The 25,473-nt window shown below is 36.4% G+C and overlaps 4 protein-coding genes across 4 annotated transcripts; 2 read left to right on the top strand and 2 right to left on the bottom strand.

Annotated features, from left to right (window-relative positions):
* Positions 1 to 262: 262 nt before the first annotated feature.
* On the bottom strand, positions 263 to 2,937 carry LOC140863147 (U-box domain-containing protein 15-like). The gene is made up of 4 exons (XM_073266337.1): positions 2,440 to 2,937; positions 2,146 to 2,262; positions 1,571 to 2,002; positions 263 to 1,481 (listed from the first exon to the last, which is right to left on the bottom strand). Exons 1-4 carry the CDS (start codon positions 2,740 to 2,742, stop codon positions 381 to 383), a joined length of 1,953 nt encoding a protein of 650 aa, XP_073122438.1. The 5' UTR covers positions 2,743 to 2,937; the 3' UTR covers positions 263 to 380.
* A 1,787-nt stretch (positions 2,938 to 4,724) lies between these two features.
* Positions 4,725 to 7,612, top strand: LOC140863372 (isocitrate dehydrogenase [NAD] regulatory subunit 1, mitochondrial-like). The gene is made up of 4 exons (XM_073266748.1): positions 4,725 to 5,367; positions 5,866 to 6,105; positions 6,846 to 6,924; positions 7,209 to 7,612. The coding sequence occupies exons 1-4, from the start codon at positions 4,864 to 4,866 to the stop codon at positions 7,481 to 7,483; spliced, it is 1,098 nt and encodes a 365-aa protein (XP_073122849.1). The 5' UTR covers positions 4,725 to 4,863; the 3' UTR covers positions 7,484 to 7,612.
* A 795-nt stretch (positions 7,613 to 8,407) lies between these two features.
* LOC140864757 (glycerol-3-phosphate acyltransferase 9) lies at positions 8,408 to 13,741 on the bottom strand. The gene is made up of 12 exons (XM_073269103.1): positions 13,549 to 13,741; positions 13,405 to 13,462; positions 12,847 to 12,965; positions 12,065 to 12,164; positions 11,518 to 11,613; positions 11,312 to 11,408; positions 10,593 to 10,680; positions 10,428 to 10,524; positions 10,013 to 10,098; positions 9,561 to 9,680; positions 8,778 to 8,876; positions 8,408 to 8,607 (listed from the first exon to the last, which is right to left on the bottom strand). The coding sequence occupies exons 1-12, from the start codon at positions 13,653 to 13,655 to the stop codon at positions 8,559 to 8,561; spliced, it is 1,116 nt and encodes a 371-aa protein (XP_073125204.1). The 5' UTR covers positions 13,656 to 13,741; the 3' UTR covers positions 8,408 to 8,558.
* A 4,737-nt stretch (positions 13,742 to 18,478) lies between these two features.
* Positions 18,479 to 22,102, top strand: LOC140865747 (protein ROOT HAIR SPECIFIC 17-like). Its single transcript, XM_073270491.1, has 9 exons — positions 18,479 to 18,859; positions 19,119 to 19,209; positions 19,885 to 19,961; positions 20,045 to 20,133; positions 20,228 to 20,402; positions 20,496 to 20,683; positions 20,780 to 20,882; positions 20,978 to 21,309; positions 21,412 to 22,102. Exons 1-9 carry the CDS (start codon positions 18,632 to 18,634, stop codon positions 21,728 to 21,730), a joined length of 1,602 nt encoding a protein of 533 aa, XP_073126592.1. The 5' UTR covers positions 18,479 to 18,631; the 3' UTR covers positions 21,731 to 22,102.
* Positions 22,103 to 25,473: the final 3,371 nt, after the last annotated feature.

The following is a 25,473-nucleotide window of genomic DNA, read 5'->3' as shown; positions in this document are numbered from 1 at the left end:
GCTTATCTACAATCAACATCATCCGATTTCTTGAATTTTAAATATTTTATTTGGATTTGTCATTATGATTATTTCAACTTATAAAACCAAATTTTATTTTATAAAATAAAAATGTATTATTTTTACATGGAAAATGCTAAAAATGGTATATTTACCATGCGGGATCCTACAACTTGACTTTAGAGGCATGTTAAATTCTTCCAGCCAAAATCAAGGGACACAAAATATTCTCACTCTGGTATTTAATGGCATGATACAAAGGTGAGTGTGTAGTCCTTTGCCTTCAATTATGAAGATACCAAACCACCATATCAATAGTACATGGTATCATCATATCATATATATAATCCATAAAACAGTGAATTTTGATAAAGAATTAATCATACATAAAGTTTTGGTTTTGGTATTGGAACAAAGGGTATGTGTTCGTTCTTGCTTATGAGATGCAACAGCGAATGCGCCTTTCGTCGAGCTCGGTTGGTGCCACATCTGGTCATCTCTAGCAAATGCTCGTACACCCCATACTGCAATGCTCCTAGCAAACACGATGAACTATTCGAACCTAGCTCTAGTATCACAGCTGCAGCACATTCTTTGTTCTTAGGTGTCCCATGTCTGACTATTTCGACCAGAGTTCGGATAAACGGTAGCTTCCCGATCCCGTTCCGTCCTTCCGGATGAGATGCGATGAGCAACAGAATGGAGAGAGATTCGTCCACCATGTCCAAGCTCTTATCCTCAAGTATATGAAGCAATGGTGGGATTATTCCAGCCTTTATGGCTCTTGTTCGGTTCGACTGGTCGAGCACCAGGCTAAAAAGCGCGGTGGCTGCATCCTTCTTCCCTCTGTTTGTCCCACTTCTCAAGAGATCGACGAGAGGTGGGATCCCATTCGAGCATCCCACAACAACTTTGTTCTCATCAAGAACCGATAAACTGAACAAGGCTGCGGCCGAGTTTTCTTTAGCCTCTTGTGTTCCACACATCAGAACTCTAACTATAGCAGGAATGGCTCCTTCTCTAGCTATGAGCCTCTTGTTTGACTCATCCAGTGACAAGTTCAATAGAGCAGTGACAATGTGCTGTTGGGTCGCGGAATCATCTGCGTAAGATGACGATGATAGGAGTGAGATCAAGGGAGGGATGCCTCCACTGTTTGCAAACAAGATTCTACTGTCGGGACTCTCTTTGGACAGGACACGAATCCTGAAAACAGCGTCCCGCTGCACGTTAGCCTGCGGGGAATACAAGTTTTGGACCAAGGAAGAGATTTCCTCGGCAAGTGGCGAAGAGGCTATGTCCGGTTCATCGCATACCTCTGTCTTGGGGAGGTCGTAGCTGTTCTTTTCGCACCATTGGAGGATAAGATTGCGGAGGGCTAGATTAGGAGCCAGTGTCAAGTAATTCAACTTCTGTCCCGTTTTCGGGCATGTTCTGTGTCCTGAACTCAACCACTTCCGAATGCTTTCCCGCTCATAAGTCTGAGAAAACAAGGGAAGCAAATGATTACATACATAAACACCAACACTCCACATTTCATGGTGGGTGATGAATATAGCTTAGGAATCACCTGGCCAGTTGCAATGATAACAGGATCTGCCATAATCTCGAGACTGATCGGGCAGAGGAATTCATGAGGGATCAGCAAAGATTTACACTTCTCTAAACGTCTTATCGCCAGAGGTCCATCAAGAACACACTTGTCTTCATCAACTCCAGCTGTTTGCTTAATTTTTTGCAGCAAATCCACTACCTGTTGGAAGTTCTCTGAATGAAGTGACCCTTTGGCCTTGACAAGTTTTCTCACAGCCGTGGTTTCGGCCTTGAGATCTTCTGCAGTATGCAACTCCAACTTCTTGGCTAGCCTCTCTATTACCGCACCATCTGCGTTCCGGTCGTCTTCATTTCTTGAAAATACAATCATCAAGTCCATTGCAAGCTCAATATCTTGAGTTTCTGCCCTCCTTTTAGCTCGTTTCAGTTGCATATGCATCAGCTCAACCTGGCGGAAAAACCCACCAAATCAAGTAATGATAAGACATGATACCTCAGATTTCTGAAAATACATCAACATAACAAGCTAAAAATAACTTCATTCAACCAAACAATACCAAATCACCATGAAGCAAAGTAGAATTAAGTTACTTGTTCTCTGACTTCATCGGAGATCCCAAGATTCTCATAAGGCATATCAGTCAGTGCATGGGATATCTTATCATAAACACCATGAAATCTGCTCAAGACTGCCTCACTCTCCATGGCCTGATATTGGATCAAATCAAGAAAACAAAACTAATTATTATCACAAGGGGCAATTAGTGTAATCCAAAGATTATTGGATCAAATCAAGAAAACAAAACTAATTATTATCACAAGGGGCAATTAGTGTAATCCAAAGATTATGATGATCAGGAGCAGAGAGTCTAAGAGGATTCTAACAAGAAAAATCTTGCTCCCAGTGATACAAGTCTTGAGCAATTTCTTAGCAGCCAACAATGCTTTATTCAAACCATCCAAATAACACAATGCCTCATCGGAATCGAGCTCTTCCAAAAGAGGGATCAGAAGCCTCAGCCTCCTCACCAAGTTTAAACACTCCTTCCTCTGTGTTTTTCTGAAACCCCCAAACGATCCCACATTCTCAATCATCTGTACCATTTGCTTCACCAGATTCCCCTCCCCCCTCGAACAACCCAATACACCGATGCCCTTATCTTCAAGCCCACTCCCTTCGAATTCCATCTAAGTATGGCAGATCACTGCAAAACCAACTCCAATATATGTGGTGGTTGGAGCCAAGGGAATGCCACTCAACTTCTAGATTCTAAAAAAGCCATGATCTTTTCTTTAATCTGCTCACTTTTTTTTTAACTGTGGGTTGTTTCCTATTCTTTCGCTGGGTGTTAACGGAATTTAAGGATAAAGAATTCGGGCAGAGTGTACTTGGATTTTTGGTGGGCTAATGTGCATGAGGTGGTGAAATGAAAGCGGCTGGGCCACGCGGTTTCGGTATGGACATATTCGACGCGTCTTCACATGCATGCACGGCAGCGGACCAGGGCAAGGGAAGCCCACTATTTATTCATTTTCTCGTTTCTTCTGATTTCTTTTATCCTCTTTTCTTTAGATTTTCATGGACAAGAAAATCTATGCGTGGACCCTTCTTTTCTTTCTGCATCATTTAACCGCTAGATTAAAGTTGTTCCAATATTAATGGCACATCATCTGTTACATCGTCAATTTGGCAAGATAATGTTAAATCTAACGGGGTTAAGTTTTGTGAGATTGATCTTTTACTCATCAGAAAATATTAATGTTAAAAACATTAGTTTTTTCTTATGAATATGCATCTGATCGACACGTCTTATGAATACTCGTAATAGACAATGTCACAAAACCCACTAGCTACTATTACCGGCGTCAATTATTTGGATTGTAAAGTGAATAAAATGGAGAAAATGAGGACCCATGTCTTAGCTGCTACACATAGTACACTAATGCCAAATGATCAGAGCACAGACACAATAAATGTGTGTGCCAAGGTATCTTTAATTGTAACAAAATTTCATTTAAAATCATAAATGTGAAGTAAGTTTTTCGTAGTACTTATCAGGACGATTTACAATAATAGATATATACAAATACATATATACGTCAAGGCCAAGAAACATATAATGCAGCATGTTACATGGGATGCTATTTGCTTTTTTGAATAATTTTTTTGTTTGGAAAGAACTCATTGTCTGACTCAGACTACATCAGTTTTGTACTTGGAAGGAATTTAATTATTGGTTGTGGTATTTCTTGGTTCCTTCTTTCTGTACACTAATGCACAGTTTGGTTTGAGGTATGGTATAAGTAATATATAGATAAATAATATAATGTAATAAAAAATAAATAATAAATGATAGTTAAAATAATATTGGATTTGATTGATAGATTATGATTTATTTGATTTGATTGATTAAATTTTATATAAAAATGTTAAATGACTATTTTGTTCTTTTAATAATAAATAAAATAAATTATATTATTTATAAGAGGTAATATAGTAATTTGAGTTCAATGATTTGATTGATGTGATATAAATAATTAATGATTTGATTGATGTAAAATAAATAGTTAATATATGAATAAATAATATGATGATAAGAACGTGAAATGAGATGAGATGAGTTATACGTATATTAGTAATATGGTGAACAGAACGGTGCCTAACAAATAAATGTTTATAAAAATTCCGATCTCATAATTTAATTTCACGAGATAGATATCTCATCTAATCTGATATATAAAAAAATATTAATTTGTATATCAAAAATATTATTTTTTACTATTCAAAAAAAGTAATTATATAAAATTCCCGCGATTCCACCACTCTCCCACCATGTTACGCGTTTCCACTCGAACCACATATAAAAGAAAAGAAATCCTAGGGGGTGGCCACCATTTGCAATTAGTTATAGATTATTCAAAAAGTAAAAAAGCATCCAATGATATAAAATATTAAAAAGACACCTGTAGATAATGCCACATGCACGCCCAATAATTGATATCAGAAGCCAAATTAAAAAAGCTTAATCACCTTGCCAAATTGGACCGGACTCGGAGTCCAGGCCCACACATTTGCTCACCTATGATTGTTTTTTCTATTGAACCCATCTAGTATTAAGCCCAAATATAAGTCAACGATTGGCCCAATTACGACGAAGTCATCGTTTCCAATTCCCTTCTTCTCTTCTCTTCTCTGTGCACAGACATTGATGGATTTAGCTGAAACAGAAACAGAACGCAGCATCGCCATAGCCAGATAGCTCCATTTCCATAAACAGAAGCAGAAGCAGTTACCCGAAGCCTCGAATTATGTCACGGAGAGTCTTGCCCATTCTAAAGCACCATCTTTCATCTAGATTTGGGTCCCACACCCGATCCGTTACGTATATGCCCCGACCCGGAGATGGGTCGCCACGCGCCGTCACCCTCATTCCCGGCGACGGAGTTGGGCCCCTCGTCACCGGCGCGGTGGAGCAGGTTATGGAGGCCATGCACGCCCCCGTCTACTTTGAGAAATATGACATACACGGGGACATGAAGACTGTCCCTCCCGAGGTGATCGATTCGATCAAGAAGAACAAGGTGTGTCTCAAGGGAGGGCTGAAAACTCCTGTTGGCGGGGGTGTAAATTCTCTCAATGTCATCTTGAGGAAGGAACTCGATCTCTACGCTTCCCTCGTTCACTGCTTTAATCTCAAGGGACTGCCTACGCGTCATGAGAATGTAGATATTGTCGTGATCCGGGAGAATACGGAGGGAGAGTACTCGGGGCTCGAGCATGAGGTTGTTCCTGGAGTTGTAGAAAGCCTTAAGGTGATATTGAGATTCATTTTTATGTTCATGTTTGTGCATCTGTTGCATCAAGTAGTTGCAAATTGTCCGGTCACAGATTGGTCTTTTCTGTTTTGAACATGGATTGCTCGCACTTTATGCTTTACAGTTTTTGTCTGCCATTTAACATGTGAAGAGGAAGAATTGATCTTCAAAGAAAATGTATCGAAGTCCTTTATTCCAAATCCTAACCTTCTTGTGAATATGTCCTGAACTAAGAAATACAAGTACTCGATATGTACGTGCATTGAGTTTCTTGTTCAGTGGAGATCTCTTGTAGTCTTCTAATCTCCAAACAGAATGGAATTAGAAGGAATCCTTTAGATTGATACTAAAACATGAAGAAATGAAAGTCAACATTTGATTCTAATCTAGCACAATAACAGCTACAGGTGTGCATGTTTCGAGTACAATTTTTCTTAGATTTTCTCTGGAGATTCTCTCTTCTTCCCCCTGTTTCTCATTTAGTCAAATTGCTAGGTGATCACAAAGTTCTGCTCAGAACGAATAGCAAAATACGCCTTTGAGTATGCCTATCTCAACAACAGGAAGAAAGTGACCGCTGTGCATAAAGCAAACATAATGAAACTTGCGGATGGTCTTTTTCTAGAATCCTGCCGTGAAGTTGCTAGCGATTACCCTAGTATACAATACGCTGAGATGATAGTGGATAATTGCTCCATGCAGCTTGTTTCTAAACCAGAGCAATTTGATGTCATGGTAAGTGACAATATATGTGTTTTCGTTTGCACGCATATCGTTCTTATGCTACCTATTTGACTATGCCTTTTTTTTCTCGTGTGATGCTTGCATTTTTATCCTTTTCTTCTGATCCTTTTCTTTATATTTTCGTGTATAGAACTAACTGATGAGAGTTTTAATTTCTCCATTTTGTCAACAAGTTGTAATATCATGATGTACCTAGTATAGAAAGATGTTTGTTGGATGTACACAAGTGCATTCCCTTGTAGCACTTCTGCGTAAATGCTAAAGTATACTTTTATAGAAAAAGTGGACTTCAGGAATAGCTCATTGATTTGTGATTGATTGTTGGTATAAATCACTATGTGAAAAGTTTTATTTTGGTCTTCTTTATGGAATGGGACCTTGAATTGCAAGCATATCATGATTCATGGTTGTTTTGGTTGAGCTATCAAATAATCGAAACTTGATTTGGAATTTTAATTTTAAAATATAAAATGTGCTACTATTCTATCACGTTGTAAATGGAATAAGGTCCTGGTGGTGGTGAATGCAAACACGAACAAAACATGTTTTGACCATATCATATGCTGTAGCCTTTGAGTTCAACTAAAAGGGCCAATTTTTGTGTTGACAGATGCTATGCATAATAGACGTGATGAATGACATAGAGCTTATGGTCACCCCTTAATCTGGTTATCTTTATGGTCCCTGTTTTGGTTTCATAGCTTTTCGACTAGCAAATATACATTTTGTAGGTGACTCCTAATCTGTATGGGAATCTTGTTGCAAATACGGCTGCTGGTATAGCTGGAGGTACCGGTGTCATGCCTGGCGGTAAGTTGGTTATTTCCCTCTTCAAAACTGGAAGATTATGAATTGCCCTATTTCGAGTTACAATTTAAATGGTGGTGGTTTCTTCACTGAGCAAATCACATTTTCTGAAATTAAAAACATGGTGGTGCTTTTCATTCGCCTTCATGCCTACAGTTGATGTCATTAACTTGCTTGGGGATATCTCAAAAAAAAAAAAAAAAAAAAAAAAAATCCTTGGTTGGGGACATGGGTGCTGCATCTTGCAGATTTTCTTTAGTCACGGATCTAGGTCTAATGATTTTCAGGGAATGTGGGGGCTGATCATGCGGTCTTTGAGCAAGGTGCTTCAGCAGGAAATGTGGGAAATGAGAAATTAGCCGAGCAAAAGAAGGCAAATCCAGTGGCTCTGCTTCTTTCATCAGCTATGTTGCTGAGACACCTACAGTTTCCTTCATTTGCTGATCGGTTAGAGACTGCGGTGAAGCGTGTTATATCAGAAGGTAAGTACAGGACAAAAGATCTTGGTGGAGACAGTACGACCCAAGAAGTTGTGGACGCTGTCATTGCAAATCTGGACTGAATATGGTTTCTGGACTGAATATGGTTTTCTTGATTCCTCTCACCATTTTCCTTGATCGTTGTTGCAAGTCTTGTAATGATTTTATGATATGCATTCACCACATATCCAGAGTCGAATAATGATTATGAATCTTCTTCAGTAAAGCACACATCACAATAAGAAACAAGAAAAATTTAAAGCCATTGTATGTTTTTGGGTTGTTGACTGATGATCCACATTTTTAATGTCCAAAGAAGTTTGGATTGGTTCCATTTATAGAAGTCTTGTTGCTTGTACTCTTGTAAATTTGAAGGGGTTTCTCCTCAAAGGCTAATTGGCTATGTATCATTTTCAGCCAAACAATATGATTACAATCCTAAGTTACTTTACTCGGATCCCTCTCCCAGCAATGAGCTATTGAAGTTTAAATGAACTTCGGTCGCGTCTCGAGTATATTTGGGTGAAACAAACGCCTGCTGAATATACTTTTGGTTTCCGCAAGGCCAGCAACAGTAGTTTACACTAGAGCATGTGCTGGAGAAAAGAAAAGGAAGATGCTACGATTTTTGCAGCATTCTCCTGAAATATGTACACTCTTTGGCAAGGAGCTCAAGGCGCATTTCCCGCAAGGATAGGCTTCCATTTACTGTGTATAAGGCCTGGGCATTGCGTCAAATTGCCGACAAATCAATTGATCATTTGGTTGATGATTTTGCGGAAATTTATGGGACAAGCTTAGACGTAGGCATGGCACCATATTTTCCAAGACGAAATTAAAAACTAGGAAGACAGTTCGGAGTAAAACAAGAATCTTGAAAACGAAGGTTTTCGCAATATTTTGTGTAATTTATGGTACATGGCCAGCCATATAAAGATTAAAGTTACAATTTTTCAGATGCATGAATATCATACGCTTTAGAAATTATGATCACCTGGGTACACCCATATAACTCGATTTCTGTTTTTTTATTTATTAAAAAGTCCATGTTCACAAGAACACCTGACAAAAGCTACGATTTATGTACTTACATACTAGCTACAAACGCTATCCAGCAACAAATGTAACACATTGACACAGCGACGTCAAAATCACACACTATTTATCTTCAAGCCGATGTAACAGTGATTCTGCAAAGCTCTGTTGCCTGCAAACGTACAGATACAAATGAGTAACGTTGTACATTTGAAAATATTATACATCAGCCGCCTGACATTGGCAATCCACTAATTTTCCCAAAAATTCTTAATGCATATAATAACATTTGTACAACGGAACAATGCTGTTGAAGGAAGGATCAGGTTAATCAAAACTTACTTGCGCTCTCGATGCTTGGGGCTGGGGCGAGAGTATTTCAAGTATCCATCCCACGGCACCTTTTTGAGACCTGCTCGAAGAGAAATGATGTCCCTCACCCTGAAATAAACACGAAAAGAATTTGGCAAAAGTTAACTTAGTCAGAAGGGCTTGGGAATTCAAATTTGCTCACGTCTCTCTATATAGTGATAGGGAGAGCCTAATGAGGAATTGAGGATTTATTTGGGACTCAAAATAAATCTAGCCAAAATAACTCTCAAAGAAAAAGGACAAGAGAATGGTAATTTTGGGAATACAATATAATCAAACATTCATCTAGCATATATTAATATATTAACTGTTAGAGACTAGACAAACTACTTTCACACATCCAAAGTGAACTATTAATAAAAGTAAATAATCAAAAGATGTAAACTTCAACTGCGAAAAATTTAAACTACAGAAAGTATTTTTCTCGTGTTAGGCCTGAGGAGACTGATCGTGTTTTATTTTTTATCTTGATAATGTGGAGTTAATTTACAAAAATACGCATAAAAAAGTCAAAGTTCTAATCTAATACATTCGTGCTAATGAATTATTATCTTCTTTCATCTTGCTGTTATATAATTATCAAGAAATCTAAGAAGTTAAATTTATTTATTTAGGATCTCTTAAATTGATTTCAAAATAAATACTTAAATAGTTTCGTAACAAAAGGCATTATTTCAGTAATTCGTTACGCACACACTGTGCATGTACCTACGTACTAGTTTTATGAATTGATCATATGATACCAATATCTACCTCTCAGCAAATTCGATAGGTGTTTCCCCAGATCTCAGATTTTGAGGCTCCAGGTACCATACATCACAAACAACTGCCCATGATGTCATAAGCTGCAGCAAATGCGTTGTGAACGATTGCCTGTAAAAGAGATTAGAACACATCTTAGAAAACCTTCTAGCTAGTGAAGTAATAGTTTTGTAGAACCACATCAAAAGGAGAGATCACTAGCCATCATTAACAAATATCACGCAGTCACAATTTTCCGCCGAACAAACTGTAGAAATAAACGATTGAAGACACTGAAAGATGATCGTTGTCTTTTCCCATTTCCTGCAACCTAATTAACTCCTAAAACTATGTTTATCAACACATGAATTAATACCTAAATAATATATATTTCAGAAAATATCAACAGTATGTCAATTAAAAAAGAATCATATGCATAAGGAAACGAGAAATGAAACACTTACTTTCGACTGTTCCAGAAGGCATCAACAAAAATCTTGTTATACTTGATTGCGACTGGACAGACAGTGCAGCCAAGTTCAAATGCACCCTAAACGCCATTAACAAAAATCTTTTACACAAATTGTTTTAATCTCCTACATACACTTGAACTATAATTTAACAGCATGCAACTTGTGCTTGTATCACCAACTTATATTCTACATGATCATCTATATTTCACCAGAAGAAAATCCACATTGAACAGTAAGCCAAATAATGTTTGGGGAGAGAACAGTACGCTAAAAGTGTGGGGAAATGAGAACATGCACCGGCAAAATAATTGTAATGTTGGTCGAGATACGGAAAGCAAGACAACAGACATTTATGGGTTCCAAGCTTATATAATAAACTCGACTTTGAAGGATAAAACGTTGTCACCTTCTTAAACATCACAGTATAGTGGTTATTCACACAAGTTCCTTCGGGGAATATGAGAAGAGGATTGCTGTCAGCCCCGTTGACATGTTCTCTTAACCTGGGACAAAATACAAGCAGCAAAATGATGTTTTTGGCATATATTGACCCCCCATTATGAACACATACTTTCTTGCCACTATTTCACGATCCTTGGACTCTGAGCGGTTGAACCAGATGCATCCTAAACTTTCCAAAATAGTGCTCTGCAACAATCCTATACAGGAGCAACCACGATAATGTAAGAAAGAACAATCAAGCAAAAGAACACACTACATTGCCAGTATCTAACCCTAGCAAACAAATGTCTTGATTCTTATGTACCTCCACCAGTTAACTAAACAAGATGGTAAACATTTCCAAAGAAAAACTCACAATCTTTTCTAAAATTCATTGAGGTTCAAAAATTGAGCTGCCTAAAGCAATCATCATCAATTTTCAGACTCCCGAATCCCGATCCAAGATTCAAAAACTCCTAACTCCATAGCAACATTACTATGAAATAGTCCACACACACACACACACACACACACATATCCAATAGCCTTTATGGCATAAATTGGACAAAGAACATGAAACGGTCAATTTTGAGAAGTCAGGGAGTAAGATAATGAACATTTGGAATTCCACTACACACACACACACACACATCCAATAGCTTTTATGGCATAAATTGGACAAAGAACATGAAACGGTCAATTTTGAGAAGTCAGGAGTAAGATAATGAACATTTGGAATTCCTAAAATAATTATCTGGATTTTTTTTCTGGCTTTTCACGCACAAAATAATCCAGAAGGTTACACAATCAAAAGATTAGAGATCAAAAATGCTAAATGCTAATACTTACCGACCCAACCAGGATGCTTCTGCATGATCACTGCAAATGCGGTCATTTGTTCCAAAACAATGAAATCAATCATTGACGTATGGTTTGCCACAAACACCTGAAACGCTTGTGTGAAAAAAGAACTTAAATTTTCATGCATACATATGAGAACAAATTTCATGAACCATAAACAATAAGATAATTTAAACTAGTACTCAAACTTATACCTGCTTAGGCCGAATACTGGGGCGAGGACCGTGATACTTGACAACCCCAGTCCACGATGCAACAAAAAAGCTGCAAATGAGCTCCACTAGACCTCTCTGAGCAGAAAATAACCAACTAGTGAGTTACAGAAGTCCAATCTAGGAATATGCAATATCTTCTGCACAAAAGAAACTAAATAATGACAAATTCACAAATAGCAAAAATTATGTTTGCCAAGGGGGCATTCTTTATTTCCAAGGTGGTCATCTATTTCCTTCTTCCTTTCTTTTTTTCTTTACTTGTTCTTTGTTTTCTCTGGTTTCCCTGAGAAATGAATTCTAGTGTTGCTACCTATTACCCAACTCCAGATATTATGATTTGAGCAGATCCAAATTGGATAAAACATTCATTTCTTTTACCCAGTCATTCTTTAATCTCAAAGAGAACGATGACAAAAATCTAAATCCAGATTTTTAAAATTATGAACATCTTAGGTTTATGTCCAGTATATTAATAACATTATTACTATAACAAGATGAACCAAAAAGGAAAATTAATCAGCCACACCTCTAACTTTTTCCTTAGCTTGTCATGCCCTTTCAACAGGAAATGGACAGGAAAATAGCATGATAGAAATACTATCCATCCAGCTGCCAATACAATAACCCTGCATTTAATATGAAATTCATGAAGCCTCGCGATGCATTAGGATCACTAGAACTAGTGGACCATAAAATAGACCCAAATTCCTATCATTATATCCTGAAAGGCTGAAACAAAAGATTTGACAGTGTGACTGGTTGCAATTCATAAAAATGAACCACACCATCCACCAAACAAAGAATAAAAACACTTGATGATTATGTGTTTCAGATGTGCACATTTTAATCAATGATTCGGCATATGAAGCTCTGCAAACCAGAGGATACACCAAATAAGGTTTTACCATACACAACAGAAATATCAACACACGGATGCAACACATTCTGTTATAATCTGAAACGTCACAATGCACAACTTTTAAGGGTAAACATAAGCTTTATAATAAGCTTGGTCCCGAAAATCATCCATAAAGTATGGCCTAATTCTCATTTGAACCCCAATTAGTGATTAAAAATTTAGAATCTTATTGGCCACGTAATATGCTCAAAGGAAAGGGTTTTCAGATAGAACATAAAAAAATTAAAATAACTAATAAATAATGATGATGATGATGATAAATGCCCTGAAAATGAAAAGTGGTGATTGATCCTGAGTGAAAGATGACGGCACTCCATTACATATTGATGCTGAACAAAGGTAAAAGTCTTCAGTTAAACAAGTATTATTTGCATGGGGAACAAACTCACCTTACTGGGAAAAGCAACCCATATCTGACTACAACCCCCAAGCACCACAAAGGAAACAAATATATGTTCCAATTCCAAGGTTCTGGTGGATTTGACTTGAAGCATCTTGTGAAAGAATCCTAACCAGGAGTAAAATCAGAGGAAAAACATAAATACACTGGGGGGACTCAACACTGAGACAGGGAACTAAATAACAGAAAGGAATAAAGGAAACAGTGAATATGTCGTGTGTGCAAGAAAAATAGCTTCGACACAAGTCTAATCGCAGCAAGTTTGTCCAATATTTATGTCCAGCTAAAACAAAGTACTAAATAAAACAAATCAAGAAGCTTGCAGTGAGCAGGAACAAGTTCAGCGCGTAAACTTCCAGAAGTGAGCTATGGGAATGGGGAAACGACTGGAGCAGCTAGCATCCTTTCATCGGATGCAATTAAAATCAAAACAAAACGCTAGTAATCTAAACCCTAAGCCCACCTACATCTCCTCTAAACTGATTATGATAAATTAAAAAGAGGGTAAACATGAAATCCACCAATCAATTCGAGGGAAAACACTCACATCAACAATCGCACCAGCTGCCTCAGACAATGTCGGCGAAATATCCAACAAATCACGCCTACACAACCAAAAACACATATAACAATATCAGATGCACACAGAGACGAGAGATGATAAAGGAAATTCAAAAGGGGGGAAAATCACAGTCGCAGTTTGCCGTGGGGCTCTTGAATGGATCCAGATGGAAGGTAATCTTCGATATTGGGGCGATCCAAATCCAATTCGGAAGCCGATGCTCGAAGCTTGCTCATTTTCCCAATCTTCACAGCATAATTAATGATACTGATAATAATATATGCGGAGATTAGCACTGCTCCCCTCTCCTTCAGTCTGCTACCGCTGCTCCTCATTTCCCCATTATAATATATATTATCGAAATAATAATAATAATAAATATAACTGGGTTAAAGCCCGATTCATATGAGCCCATATTGATAAGCCCAAACCATATGTTTGGTCCACGATAGAGCTTTGTCGTGGGCTAAAACCATCCAGATCCAGTCCAACATTCGCGATAAAAAAAAATTTTAATATGATCTGACTTTTTTCAATCGTCAACTTTTATTTGTTCGCTGCCAAAAGCCATTAATAATTTTTTAAATAATTTTTTTAACAATAATACTCGTTAGAAACGCGTATAAAGTATAAACGCAATCATTAACTTGCGGTGTTTTGCTTCTTCTTCTTTCTTTCCTTTTTTTAAAAAAAAAATTATTTTGGAAAAAAGGTGTAAGAGCAAATAATATTGCCGAGGATGCGTAGCCTAAGACGCAAATAATTTTTTGTCAAGAGTTTCACTTGTGTGGATTTAGGTAGATAGATTTATCTTCTCGTTAAAAATTAAAAAAAAAAAAAGATAAAATATCTATATCTTATGATTTCATCATCTTTTAAGAATAACATAGAGTCTAGTTTCTATCTTAAGTTGTATTTGATACAAGTGATAATGTGAGATTATGAGTAGGTTTTGGGACTAAAGTCTTGTTTTGATACGTTTTGTTAACAAGCTTAGTGAATCAACCATCTCTACGAGTATGTGGTATTAAAATTGGGAAAATAAACTCATCTCCACTTCTTATATTAACGATCTATATTTTAAACTATATATATGTTTTGTTCAACAAATGCCCTTTTGCCCTAGCCAGAAAGAACTTTCAACATTCTCTTTCCTATTGGTTAATAAAGACTTAGGGCATGATTGATATGCTTGAATGGAATAGAGTTGAAATGGAATAAACTTTGAAATAGAATAGGAATGAAATGATAAGTTTATTCCATTCAAATGATTGGTACCATAAAATTGGAATGGAATCGGATTATTTTTAATTATCAAATAATGTTTTCATTAAAATCCAAAATAGTAGCTATTCAAAAATATTTATTATAAGTTAAAAAATATTATTATAATTATTATTTAAAAACAATAAAAAAATATAACTATTTATAGCCTATTAATCATTATAAAATTATCTTTATAATAAAACTAATATAATTATTAATCTGAATTTAGTATTTATTATTATTATTATAATTTTATTTATTAAAAAATAATTATTTTTTTAATAAAATATAATGATAGTTATATATTTTATAATATACATTATTATTTAGTGAACGTTTTATTTGTTTGTTTATTTATTAATATATTATCATTATTCATTAATAATTCTATATTTATAAATGGTAGTATATTAATTTGATAATAATATTATTATTATGATTATTATTTTAGGTACTTTATTAAACTAAATAAGGAAAGAATTTTATAAATGGAATAAAATTAGGAGTGGGAATGACCATTCCTATCTAAAATGGATGGAATGATTATTCACATGAATATGGAAATAGTCATTTCAATGGGAATGAACATTCTCATTCCAAATCCAAACCAAACATGGTTGTAGGTTGAGCCGTCAATTTGGATTAGGCCCGCTGGGTTGGCCCGGCCCGCCACACAATTTAAGTGGGTTGGGTTGAAATTTTTTCAACCCAACAAAAGATGGGCCTAGATGGGCCAACCCGCCTAGGCTCGCAACCCGCGCGGGTTGGCCCGCCGCGGGCCTAGGTTGGCCCGCGGGCCTGAAAAATTAATAATTTATTTTTATTTTTATTGTTATATATGTATTTTTTAATAAAAGTTGTGATTTTTTTTGTATTAATTATTTTATATAAAATTTACACACATGAAATCAATAATTAAAATTTTTATTAATATGTTTCTATTAATATTTATTTATGAAATGATATTTATAATTAATTATAATATTTTTTATTTGTCGTGATCCAACCCGCGGGCCGGCCCGCCTAACCCGCAACCCATCTTGGATTGAGGTGGGTTGAGGATTTTCAGCCCGCCATCGACCCGCCAAAAGGCGGGTTATTGGTGGGCCGGCCCGCCCCGTCGTGGGTTGGCCCGTTTGACAGCTCTAGTTGTAGAGAATGAGATGGGAATGCTCATTCCATTCCTATCTCATTCTCTCCTACCAATCATGTCCTTAGGGTTTTATATATAATTGTAGGATATTTCTACAAAAATCATATCAAATATAATACTATTTTATCATCATATCTTATATTTCTTAATTATCTATATTTTTTAAATTATTTATTTATTAATCATTCAATAATGACAATATTTAAAATCAAGCGTGATCTTAGCATAAATGAAACTTCTTTGCATGATTTAGCAAAACAGCCCTGGTTAAAAAATTTTCGATCTTATAATTTTGCAAAACAGAAAGAAAAATAATTAGAGTTATTCCTTAAGATTTTCCAACTTCTTAAACTAAAAAAAGTTTTATTATGAATTGGTATCACATAAGACACTCTCATATCTCTATATATAAGAGACGAATGAATCCTATAAATATTTACAATATAAAATAATATTTTTGACATAAAAATAATTTTTTTCATGGATGATTCAAGTAAGATATATGTCTTTCAAAACTGACCAGTAAAATCGTCTCACGGAATTTTTTGGGTTATTGATGAAAGGAAATGACATGTAAACTTCTATTGCAAAGTCTCAACTTGGTCGAGATTGATGTAACATGATAAGAGTAGTATAACACTAAATTCAAGGTTTTAAAATTGATTTGAAAATGTGGAATTCATAAAAATATATAGACATTCATGACCAAATTAAAATTGAATTATTGAATATAGTACAAAGTAATATTTTATTTTTATTGTACGTAACCAAGGGGCATTGACATGTTTCTTTAATTGGTTTTCACATTTAACATATAATAATAACATTAGTGATCAATATGTTTTCAAAAAAAAAAAAACATTACTCAATATATGGTTTTCATATTTTGCAATAAATTACATGATATCATCACATTTAGAATCATGTTATATCTTCTCTCTAAATTAATAATCATGTTTTATAATTTATCATCACAAGTTTCACAACTATACACATTAATCATTGCACATATTTTAAAATTAAAATGTACATAACAGTCATTCAATATTTTATAAACGCATTGGTGTATCTGACCGCACATTGTCTGAATTTATTATCTTACTATTTTATTAAAAATATATCATTTTATTGATTAATTTCTAATCAATTTGGTGAAATTTAATTAATTTTATAGAAATATTCTTAAATCTTTATTTTATTTTAACCTTTACTCAAAATTTTGTTTATCGTATATTATATATTTTCTAGAAATTTTAAATTAATAAATATTTTAATATTAATCTAATTTTTTGAATATTTAATCATCATGTCAATCCTGAAAAATAACATGAAAATTATTTAATATAAAAACATTATCTATTCAAATAATTTTAGGCATGTGTATGCCTCATATCGCTTGCAATGGACACTAGTTATATGTTATGTCACAATCCTTATTTGTATAATCAAATTACATCAAAATAAAATTACTATTATACTCTTTATGAAATCAAAGTTTCACAACTATAATATCAAATAATTACAAAAAAAAATGATTATAATCCACGTAATATTTTAGAAAATGTACAAAAACACATGATACTGGCAGTAAAATTAAGAGGGGAAATTTCATCGAAAAAAAAAGGATGGGAAATATATATAGAGTAACTATCTCAACATTAGATTTATTCATGCACGAAACAACCATATTGTTACTCCAAATAAAACAAAACAAGATAAAACAAAACAAAAATGTAGGAACATGTTTCTCTTTCTTTTCTTTGTTTTAAAGATAAACAAGAATGTTGGTAGTCTTGTTTTTGTAATGTCAACTTATAGGGTTGCACGTCTTATTCATTAATGGTCAAAATGATTAATAATAAACTAAAACAAATTGGTTTGTATGTACTTTGAATGAGTAATGATAAGTATAGTTATTATTATTATTATTATTATTATTATTAAAAAAAATTTTTGAGACTTGTTGATCTGGTCCATATATACTTTCGGTGAAAATTAATGTTTTTTTGTCATAAATGTAAAAAAATTTATGAGTCGAGCAATAATTTTGATTTCTGTATCACGTATAAAATTAATTTATGATACGATTTTATAAGAATTTTTGCGGACGTTGTAAAAACCTATGTAACATCAGATAAATTGATAAGATGCGTAATAGGACTACGTCGTATGTAAGATGAGATGGGTTGATCAACCCACCAGCAGTTTGTTCAGCTGCAACTCTCCTAAGTATTTTTTTTTTTTACTATACAAATAATATTTTATAAATACAAGTATTATTATTTTATATATTATATTACAAAATATATAGAATTTAAATAATTTTATCTGTCCAACGGACGGCATGCCATCTTTTGCCTTATAACCCAAGTTTCTCCATCATTATATTATATTCCTAATCAACTTGTATTTTAATTATCATTTATAAATAAATTTACAAATAATTTCGAGATAAGATGAAATTATATTACTTCAACATCTGAAACTCAAGATTTCATGCTATCACAAATGCGCCAATATTTTTCTGAATATTTAAGAAAAGTTAATTTTCCTTGCTTCCTCGATATCTACGAACATATATATAAAACTATAAAGACAAATTCCTCTACCCTGTTTGAACAATTACTCTGTAAAGTTGTCGTTGGGCGCACGTATAACACATACAATATTTCATATATACTACGATATATGATATCTTTCAACGTCGATGTATCGACAAAAATCCTCGACATTTTTTAGCAGCTTGATCATGTTCTCTAATTTCTCCGCCAATAGTAGTTAGCTAGCTAGAAGATGAAGAAGAAGCATAAGGAACCATTGATCGGACTCCAAGTTGTGCACGCCTTCATCATCTGCCGGCGGCACCACCGCCGCCATGACCGCCTTTTCCCTCTACTCTCCGCCGCCACCGGATGTCTGCTGCTTCTTTTCACACTTGTTTCGTTTCTGTCTCCGTCTCCGTCCCTGTTCACGGACCACGGTCCTCCTCTTCTCCATCTGAGCCTGATGAACAACTCCTCTGTATGCATGTTGACATATATAATATTTTTCTTTCTTTAATTTTTTTGGTTATTCACTTTCTGTACATGGATGATGGCCGTGTTATTCGTTTATTCATTGTTTGTGAAGATTTATGATAGTATCAATAACGTGGAGGGCGAAAATGTGTTTCAAGTTCCGGTGAATATCTAAAGATCGACTTAGACAATATTTGATGCTTTAGAAATGTATTGGCGACCATGGAGTGATCGATCGTTTGTTTTGGTTTGTGAATTTGTAGATGAATGGAGGAAGCATAGGCCGTGAGTTATGGAGTTCGAAACAATCCGGTTCGTTCTACGGATGCAGCAATGCCAGCCATGACTTTATGAGTAAGCTACAGTACTAGTTTAATTTATGTATTAGAGAATATAACATAGAGATATCGATATATATACAGCATGAACAAAACAATAAGAAAAAGAAGTAGCTATGAAATTTGGTTTGGCCCAATTTTCCCCTATATATATTTTGAGTGGGACGTTTCATTGGGAGGGTGAACAAGCCTCTTGTCCCACTATATCATATAAAACATAAGATTCACTAACTTGCCAATTTGACAAGTGGTCATGATGAGGCATAGCACCATCAGAGACAGCACTTGAGACAGGGAAGGTCAAGGAGCCGCACCCATGCACATCGCGAAGGTCGCATTGGTGCACTTTGCGATCTGTCTGGGATTTATCATGAATACATGAACATTCATAATGAGTCATAATAAATAGTTATAATTAGAATCATTTGATTGCAAGCGGATTCATCCGGAGAAGAGTAATAATGTTCCCCTATGCGAAGGTATGAAATTTGGACAGCCATATTGCAATTGAAAAGAACCAGATTCATCAGGATTGAAGAGTGATCACACCATAAAATCGTAAAATATTCATGAATGGATGATATATATATAGATAGCTAGATTGCAATCGAATATATATAGCTCAGATTCTATAGAATCCAAAATGTTATGTCCACTGATTCTGATTTCAGCTGTATATTACCTACTGCAGCGGCTGAAACGAACACGGAACCTAATAGGTACTTGTTGATCGAAACGAGCGGAGGTTTAAATCAACAAAGAACAGGGGTAAGTGTAACCAATCACACGCATTAGCTCTTGGTTTTATATATGTTTGATGATTCAAATATGACCTGATCTTGTGTTCACAGATAACAGATGCTGTGGTTGCAGCCTATATATTGAATGCCCACCTGGTTGTTCCTATGTTGGACCAAAAATCTTTCTGGAAGGATACCAGGTAGATTGATTGATTGTTTCAATCTTTCAACGTGTTGATTCGCGAAAATTAAGGGGCATTATATTGCAAAGTCTCAGATTTTTTTGTCCTGCAGTAACTTCTCTGAGATCTTTGACGTAGCCTGGTTCAAGACATCTCTGTCAGAAGATGTCAAAATTATACAAGAGCTTCCACGTGATGCAGGAAACGTCGTAACCATGCGTGTTCCAAGGAAATGCGATCCAGAGTGCTACCGGACTCGTGTCCTGCCCAAGTTCAACAAAAAGCATGTGGGTATATGCTAATTAAATGTCCTTCCTTCTTTGATTCATTGAGATACAATACAAGCACTAAAGCGATCGACATCTCGTGTCTCTCTTTAGGTGCAGGCAGTCCAGCTTACAAAGTTTGATTACAGGCTGTCGAATCGGCTGGACGTGGATTTACAGAAACTGAGATGTAGGGTTAACTACCATGCTTTGAGGTATACCGATCCTATTCTTGAGATGGGTGGGAAACTGACAGAGAGAATGAGGATGAAAAGCAAACATTTTGTTGCTCTGCATTTAAGGTACTATATATACATGAAACTTGTGCATTATTTGCAATGTAGGATTAATATTCATACACAAGGACCAATATTCATGCCAAGCTTCTAACATGGCAGATACGAACCCGATATGCTGGCATTCTCTGGATGCTATTATGGTGGTGGAGAGAAAGAAATAAAAGAACTTGGAGCGATACGAAAGAGATGGCCTACTTTACATGTAAGTCCAGACAGTAACATGAGTATATACCCCATCAAAAGTTTTGATCATAGTATATATGTTTACCATTGGCATGCTTGAAATATATATTGCAGACTAAAAATCCAGACAAGGAACGGAGGAATGGAAAGTGCCCTCTTAGTCCTGAGGAAGTTGGGCTGATGTTGAGAGCGTTAGGATTCGGGAGCGACGTTCATATATACGTAGCGTCAGGGGAAGTATACGGAGGTGATGAAACACTGGCACCTCTGAAAGCCCTCTTCCCAAATCTCCACACTAAAGAGAGCCTTGCTAGCAAGGAAGAGCTAGCAGAGTTTTCGCCGTATTCCTCTCGCATGGCTGCATTGGACTTCATCGTCTGTGACAAAAGCGATGTTTTCGTGGCAAATAACAATGGAAACATGGCAAGAATACTAGCTGGGAGGAGGTAACTAATAATTGGTCACTGCTCTTTATTTTTATTTTTTTTTATGCATATTCAATTAGTAGTACATACTCCGATTAAAATCGTCTTCTTTACTTGTTGCAGGAGATATTTCGGACACAAGCCTACGATTCGCCCCAACGCAAGGAAGCTGTATCGATCATTTCATGATCGACACAGAATGGCGTGGGAAGAATTCGCCTCAGAGGTGCGAAAATCCCAAGTTGGTTTCATGGGAGAACCTGATGAGGTGAAGCCAGGAAAGGGTACTGTGTTCCACGAAAACCCGCAGCCTTGCATCTGTGAAAAGTACTCTCATGAAGCAAGGGACAACGTTAACAACGTTAGAGATGAATCACTGTTGGAAGATATTGAGCAAGTTTCAACGGACACAAGTTTTAATGAATATTCGAGTGGACTTTAATTTGATCCCAAGTGTGGCCTAAATCATGCAAAATCTTCCGGGTCCTCCCTTAAATTCTTAGGAGCATGCACGTTTGGATGATGCATTTCCTGACAGCTAAATGGAGATAACTCACTCCAGCACGCGGTGGCGCGTGCTCGATCTTATAATATAGTAACACAGCGGCACGGTTTTGAGGAAAGATGATGGATGAACTGCTGTACAGGGCTAGCTATATTTTTTTTTTTTTTTTTTTTTCTTGTAGAAGTTGTAAATTTCTTGAAGGCATTCCATTCTTCGTATCTGTTACTACTAGGCAACAATTTTTACATGTTTATAGTGCTCAAGCACAAATCAAATCACAAGGAGTTGGTATACTGACTCTTGAGAACAAATTTCACCCCTCTCAATTCAACATTATATTGTAATATTGAATGAATTGATGATCCTACACAACCTAAATTCTTTCTTTCTCCATCGAATATAGGGTGAATTAATAGTAGTGTTCTACGTTCTGTTCTTGTAACTAATGACTTAATTTTGTGGTTTTAATGAATGTTTTTTCGTTCAAAAAAAGGAAATCACAGAGGTGGGAACTTTAATTTATGTAGCGGACCTATTGATTCAAACATAATCGCGAAGAAAATGAAAAACTGAAATATTTTTTATTTGAATTCGACCAATTTCATTAACCAAAATTGCATTCATATCTATGTGTAACACCAAAAAGCAGCCACAATATGAGATATTTGGGAATAAAACATTAAAAAAATGGGACGTTAAAATTGTCAAAAAAAAAAATACTGATTTTTGTGTCCAAATTCGAAAAACCCAGAAATTAAAAAAAAAAAAAAACAAATATACATGTTATTTCACTTTCGGTGATTGCATGATCGCATCAAAACTTGAGGAAAAAAAATAGGATGGATCCCATGTTGCTAACAAACTGTAAAGTGTAGAGAGAAATGACCAAAAGTTGAGAATTGATTTGACAATAGGCAATTATAAAAAAAAAAACAAACAAAGGACTTGACGCAAATGAAATTTGTGGCATAGGATGATTAGAATTTGGTGGAAAATACTTGTGGGCTCTGGATGGTGGGCCTGACGGGCCCAGTGAAACAACATGCCCCACTGCCTCATCAATCCTTCAATTATTGTCTCATCACAATTCACACACACCCCATGTATACAGTATACTATTGCCACGTTCTTTTCATCCATGTAGAGCGGGTCTCTTGTCGTGTGGTGAGATTGAACGATTTGATTCATTTAAAGTAAAATTCGGTCTTAAAATAATATTTAATATTTTTATAGGTCGTATCGGATAGGATATATGTAGAAATTGAGAGAATGATAATTTTATTGATCTCACAGTAAGTGTATTTATACAAGAGAAATACTATCAGTCTAGATGGATGCAAATCACATCCCAAGATAAATACCTATATACAAGGTAAAGATATAAACAAGAATAGAAGATAAAATAAAATCTTAACAACTTATATCCAACATGCCCCCTTAAGATGGAGGTTCCAAGAAACACCAATCTTGAATAATAAGTGCCGAAGACGTTGGCTAGACAAAAGTTTGGTAAGGGCATCGGCAAGCTGATCGGCAGACGAAACATGGGAAACACGCAACTCGCCAGCTTGAACAAGCTCACGAACGAAATGATAGTCCAATGCTATATGTTTCATACAAGAATGAAACACATGATTATCACAAATATGTAGCACCAATATTGTCACTGTAGATAACAGGCGCGGAAGGGAGAGAGACACCAAGTTCATCGAGTAAAGAACAAATCCAAGAGATTTCAGCAGCACCCGAAGCTAACGCCCTGTATTCGGCCTCAGTAGATGACCTAGCAACAGTTTTCTGTTTCTTGGAGCTCCAGGAAATAGGATTGGCACCAAGAAAGATGACATATGCCGCTGCGGAGTAGCGATCGTCAGGATTACCACCCCAATCCGCATCAGTGAAGCCATGAAGGGATGAGGAGGAATTCGGGCGAATGTGAAGGCCCATGTTAATAGTACCATGCAAATAGGGAAGCAGACACTTGAGAGCACTCCAATATGTCTCAGAGGAAGAGTGCATGAACTGAGAAAGATGATTGACAAAAAAGGCAATGTCAGGACGAGTCATGAGAAGATATTGAAGACTACCAACCGCTTGATGATAACACGTAGCATCAGTGGGAGAAGCACCATCATTAAGTTGCAAGCAACTACCAACAGCAAGAGGAGTGCTGACGAGCTTACAGTGCTGCATGTTAAACCGTTCAAGGATGTCAAGCGTATAACGGATTTGGATAAAGTGAGACCACCAGAATGAGAACCATCTTCAACACCCAGAAAGTAAGACAGAGGGCCTAAATCTTTCAGTGAGAAACGAGAGGCCAGATGGGTAACAATATCATCAACCAGATGGTCGGGACTGCCTGTTAGAATCAGATCATCAACATAGACAAAAAGATATAATAAGTGGCCTGAACTCCGAAGAATAAACAGCGAGCTATCGGAGCGAGAATTCAAAAACCCAAGATGAAGAAGAAATCGTCGGAGCTCATGAAACCAGGCACGGGGAGCTTGCTTCAGACCATAGATAGCCTTGTTGAGTTTGCAAACATAAGATGAAAAGTTACTGTTTGTGAACCCTGAAGGCTGAGCCATATAAACTTCTTCATCAAGAGAACCATTAAGGAATGCATTGTTGACGTTGAGCTGACGCAGAGGCCAGCCACGGTGCACAGCCAAACTGAGAACAGTGCGAACAGTGACTGGTTTAACCACATGACTAAATGTGTTATGGAAATCAAGACCAGGACGTTGATGAAATCCTTTTGCAATAAGTCGAGCCTTATACCGTTCAACAGACCCGTCAGCAAGACGTTTGGTACGGAAAACCCATTTGCAGCCAACCAGGTTATAGGAAGGATTAGGTGGAACAAGATCCCATGTACCATTCTGGAGTAGTGCATCAAATTCTAAAGACATTGCAGAACGCCATCTGGGATCACGAAGAGCTGAAGTGACACAGGTGAGGTCGCTATCATCGGCACCAGAGGTGGAAACAAGGGAGTACTTTTTATTTGGTTTTGGTGATATGATTTTTAGCCCGTGTGAGCATGGGGTGGCAGCTTTGCGAACAGGATGAAGGGGTGGTTGAGGGCGTATGGCATGGAGTGGGTGGCGGGGAAGCAGATGAAGAATCCGGACGGGAGAGCTTTTGTGGGTCCATGCAAGGTGGCGCAGGTACGGGGCAGACATGGTTGTGGATTGGAATGGCCGAGAGGTTAGGGGACGAAGATGTTTTGGGTAAGGGGCTGTTTAGGGACGGTACATAAGGAAAGACTGACTCAATGAAGCGGACATGACGGGAGACAAACATTTTAGAGGAATTGAGATCAAGACATAGATAGAAACTTTGAGTGAGCGAGTAGCCAAGAAAGACGCACGGAGAGGAGCGAGGATCTAACTTGTGTTTGGTATACGGATGCAACCAAGGATAGCATAGACAGCCAAAAACTTGAAGCTTGTTGAGATTGGGGCGACAAAGGTAAAGCTTTCCATAGAAAGAGACAATGGACAGATTAGACTTGGGCATGCGATTGATTAGATAGACAATAGTGGTGAAGGAAAAGGGCCAGAGATTAGAGGGTATGTATGCTTGATGAAGAAGGGTGAGACCCGTTTCAACAATATACAGATGGCGGCGTTCAGCGAAGCCATTGTGTTTAGGTGTATGGGGTGGAGTGG

Source organism: Henckelia pumila, chromosome 4 (genome assembly GCF_033568475.1).
Source record: "Henckelia pumila isolate YLH828 chromosome 4, ASM3356847v2, whole genome shotgun sequence".
NCBI lineage: Eukaryota > Viridiplantae > Streptophyta > Magnoliopsida > Lamiales > Gesneriaceae > Henckelia > Henckelia pumila.
This window is presented reverse-complemented; position numbering and strand designations above follow the sequence as displayed.

Bases quoted from the DNA above. Each gene is read 5' to 3' on its own strand.
- LOC140863147 (XM_073266337.1), bottom strand. From the start codon at position 2,742: ATGGAATTCGAAGGGAGTGGGCTTGAAGATAAGGGCATCGGTGTATTG. The intron at 2,263-2,439 runs GTTAGAATCCTC...ATCCAATATCAG, and splicing joins CTGGGAGCAAGATTTTTCTT to GCCATGGAGAGTGAGGCAGT. The intron at 1,482-1,570 runs GTGATTCCTAAG...TTGTTTTCTCAG, and splicing joins TTATCATTGCAACTGGCCAG to ACTTATGAGCGGGAAAGCAT.
- LOC140863372 (XM_073266748.1), top strand. From the start codon at position 4,864: ATGTCACGGAGAGTCTTGCCCATTCTAAAGCACCATCTTTCATCTAGA. The intron at 5,368-5,865 runs GTGATATTGAGA...TCAAATTGCTAG, and splicing joins GAGTTGTAGAAAGCCTTAAG to GTGATCACAAAGTTCTGCTC. The intron at 6,925-7,208 runs GTAAGTTGGTTA...AATGATTTTCAG, and splicing joins TACCGGTGTCATGCCTGGCG to GGAATGTGGGGGCTGATCAT.
- LOC140864757 (XM_073269103.1), bottom strand. From the start codon at position 13,655: ATGAGCAAGCTTCGAGCATCGGCTTCCGAATTGGATTTGGATCGCCCC. The intron at 10,525-10,592 runs GTATGTGTTCAT...ATTTTGTCCCAG, and splicing joins CGTGAAATAGTGGCAAGAAA to GTTAAGAGAACATGTCAACG. The intron at 8,877-9,560 runs GTAGATATTGGT...TGTTTATTTCAG, and splicing joins CCTATCGAATTTGCTGAGAG to GGTGAGGGACATCATTTCTC.
- LOC140865747 (XM_073270491.1), top strand. From the start codon at position 18,632: ATGAAGAAGAAGCATAAGGAACCATTGATCGGACTCCAAGTTGTGCAC. The intron at 19,962-20,044 runs GTAAGTGTAACC...TTGTGTTCACAG, and splicing joins TAAATCAACAAAGAACAGGG to ATAACAGATGCTGTGGTTGC. The intron at 20,883-20,977 runs GTAAGTCCAGAC...TATATATTGCAG, and splicing joins AGAGATGGCCTACTTTACAT to ACTAAAAATCCAGACAAGGA.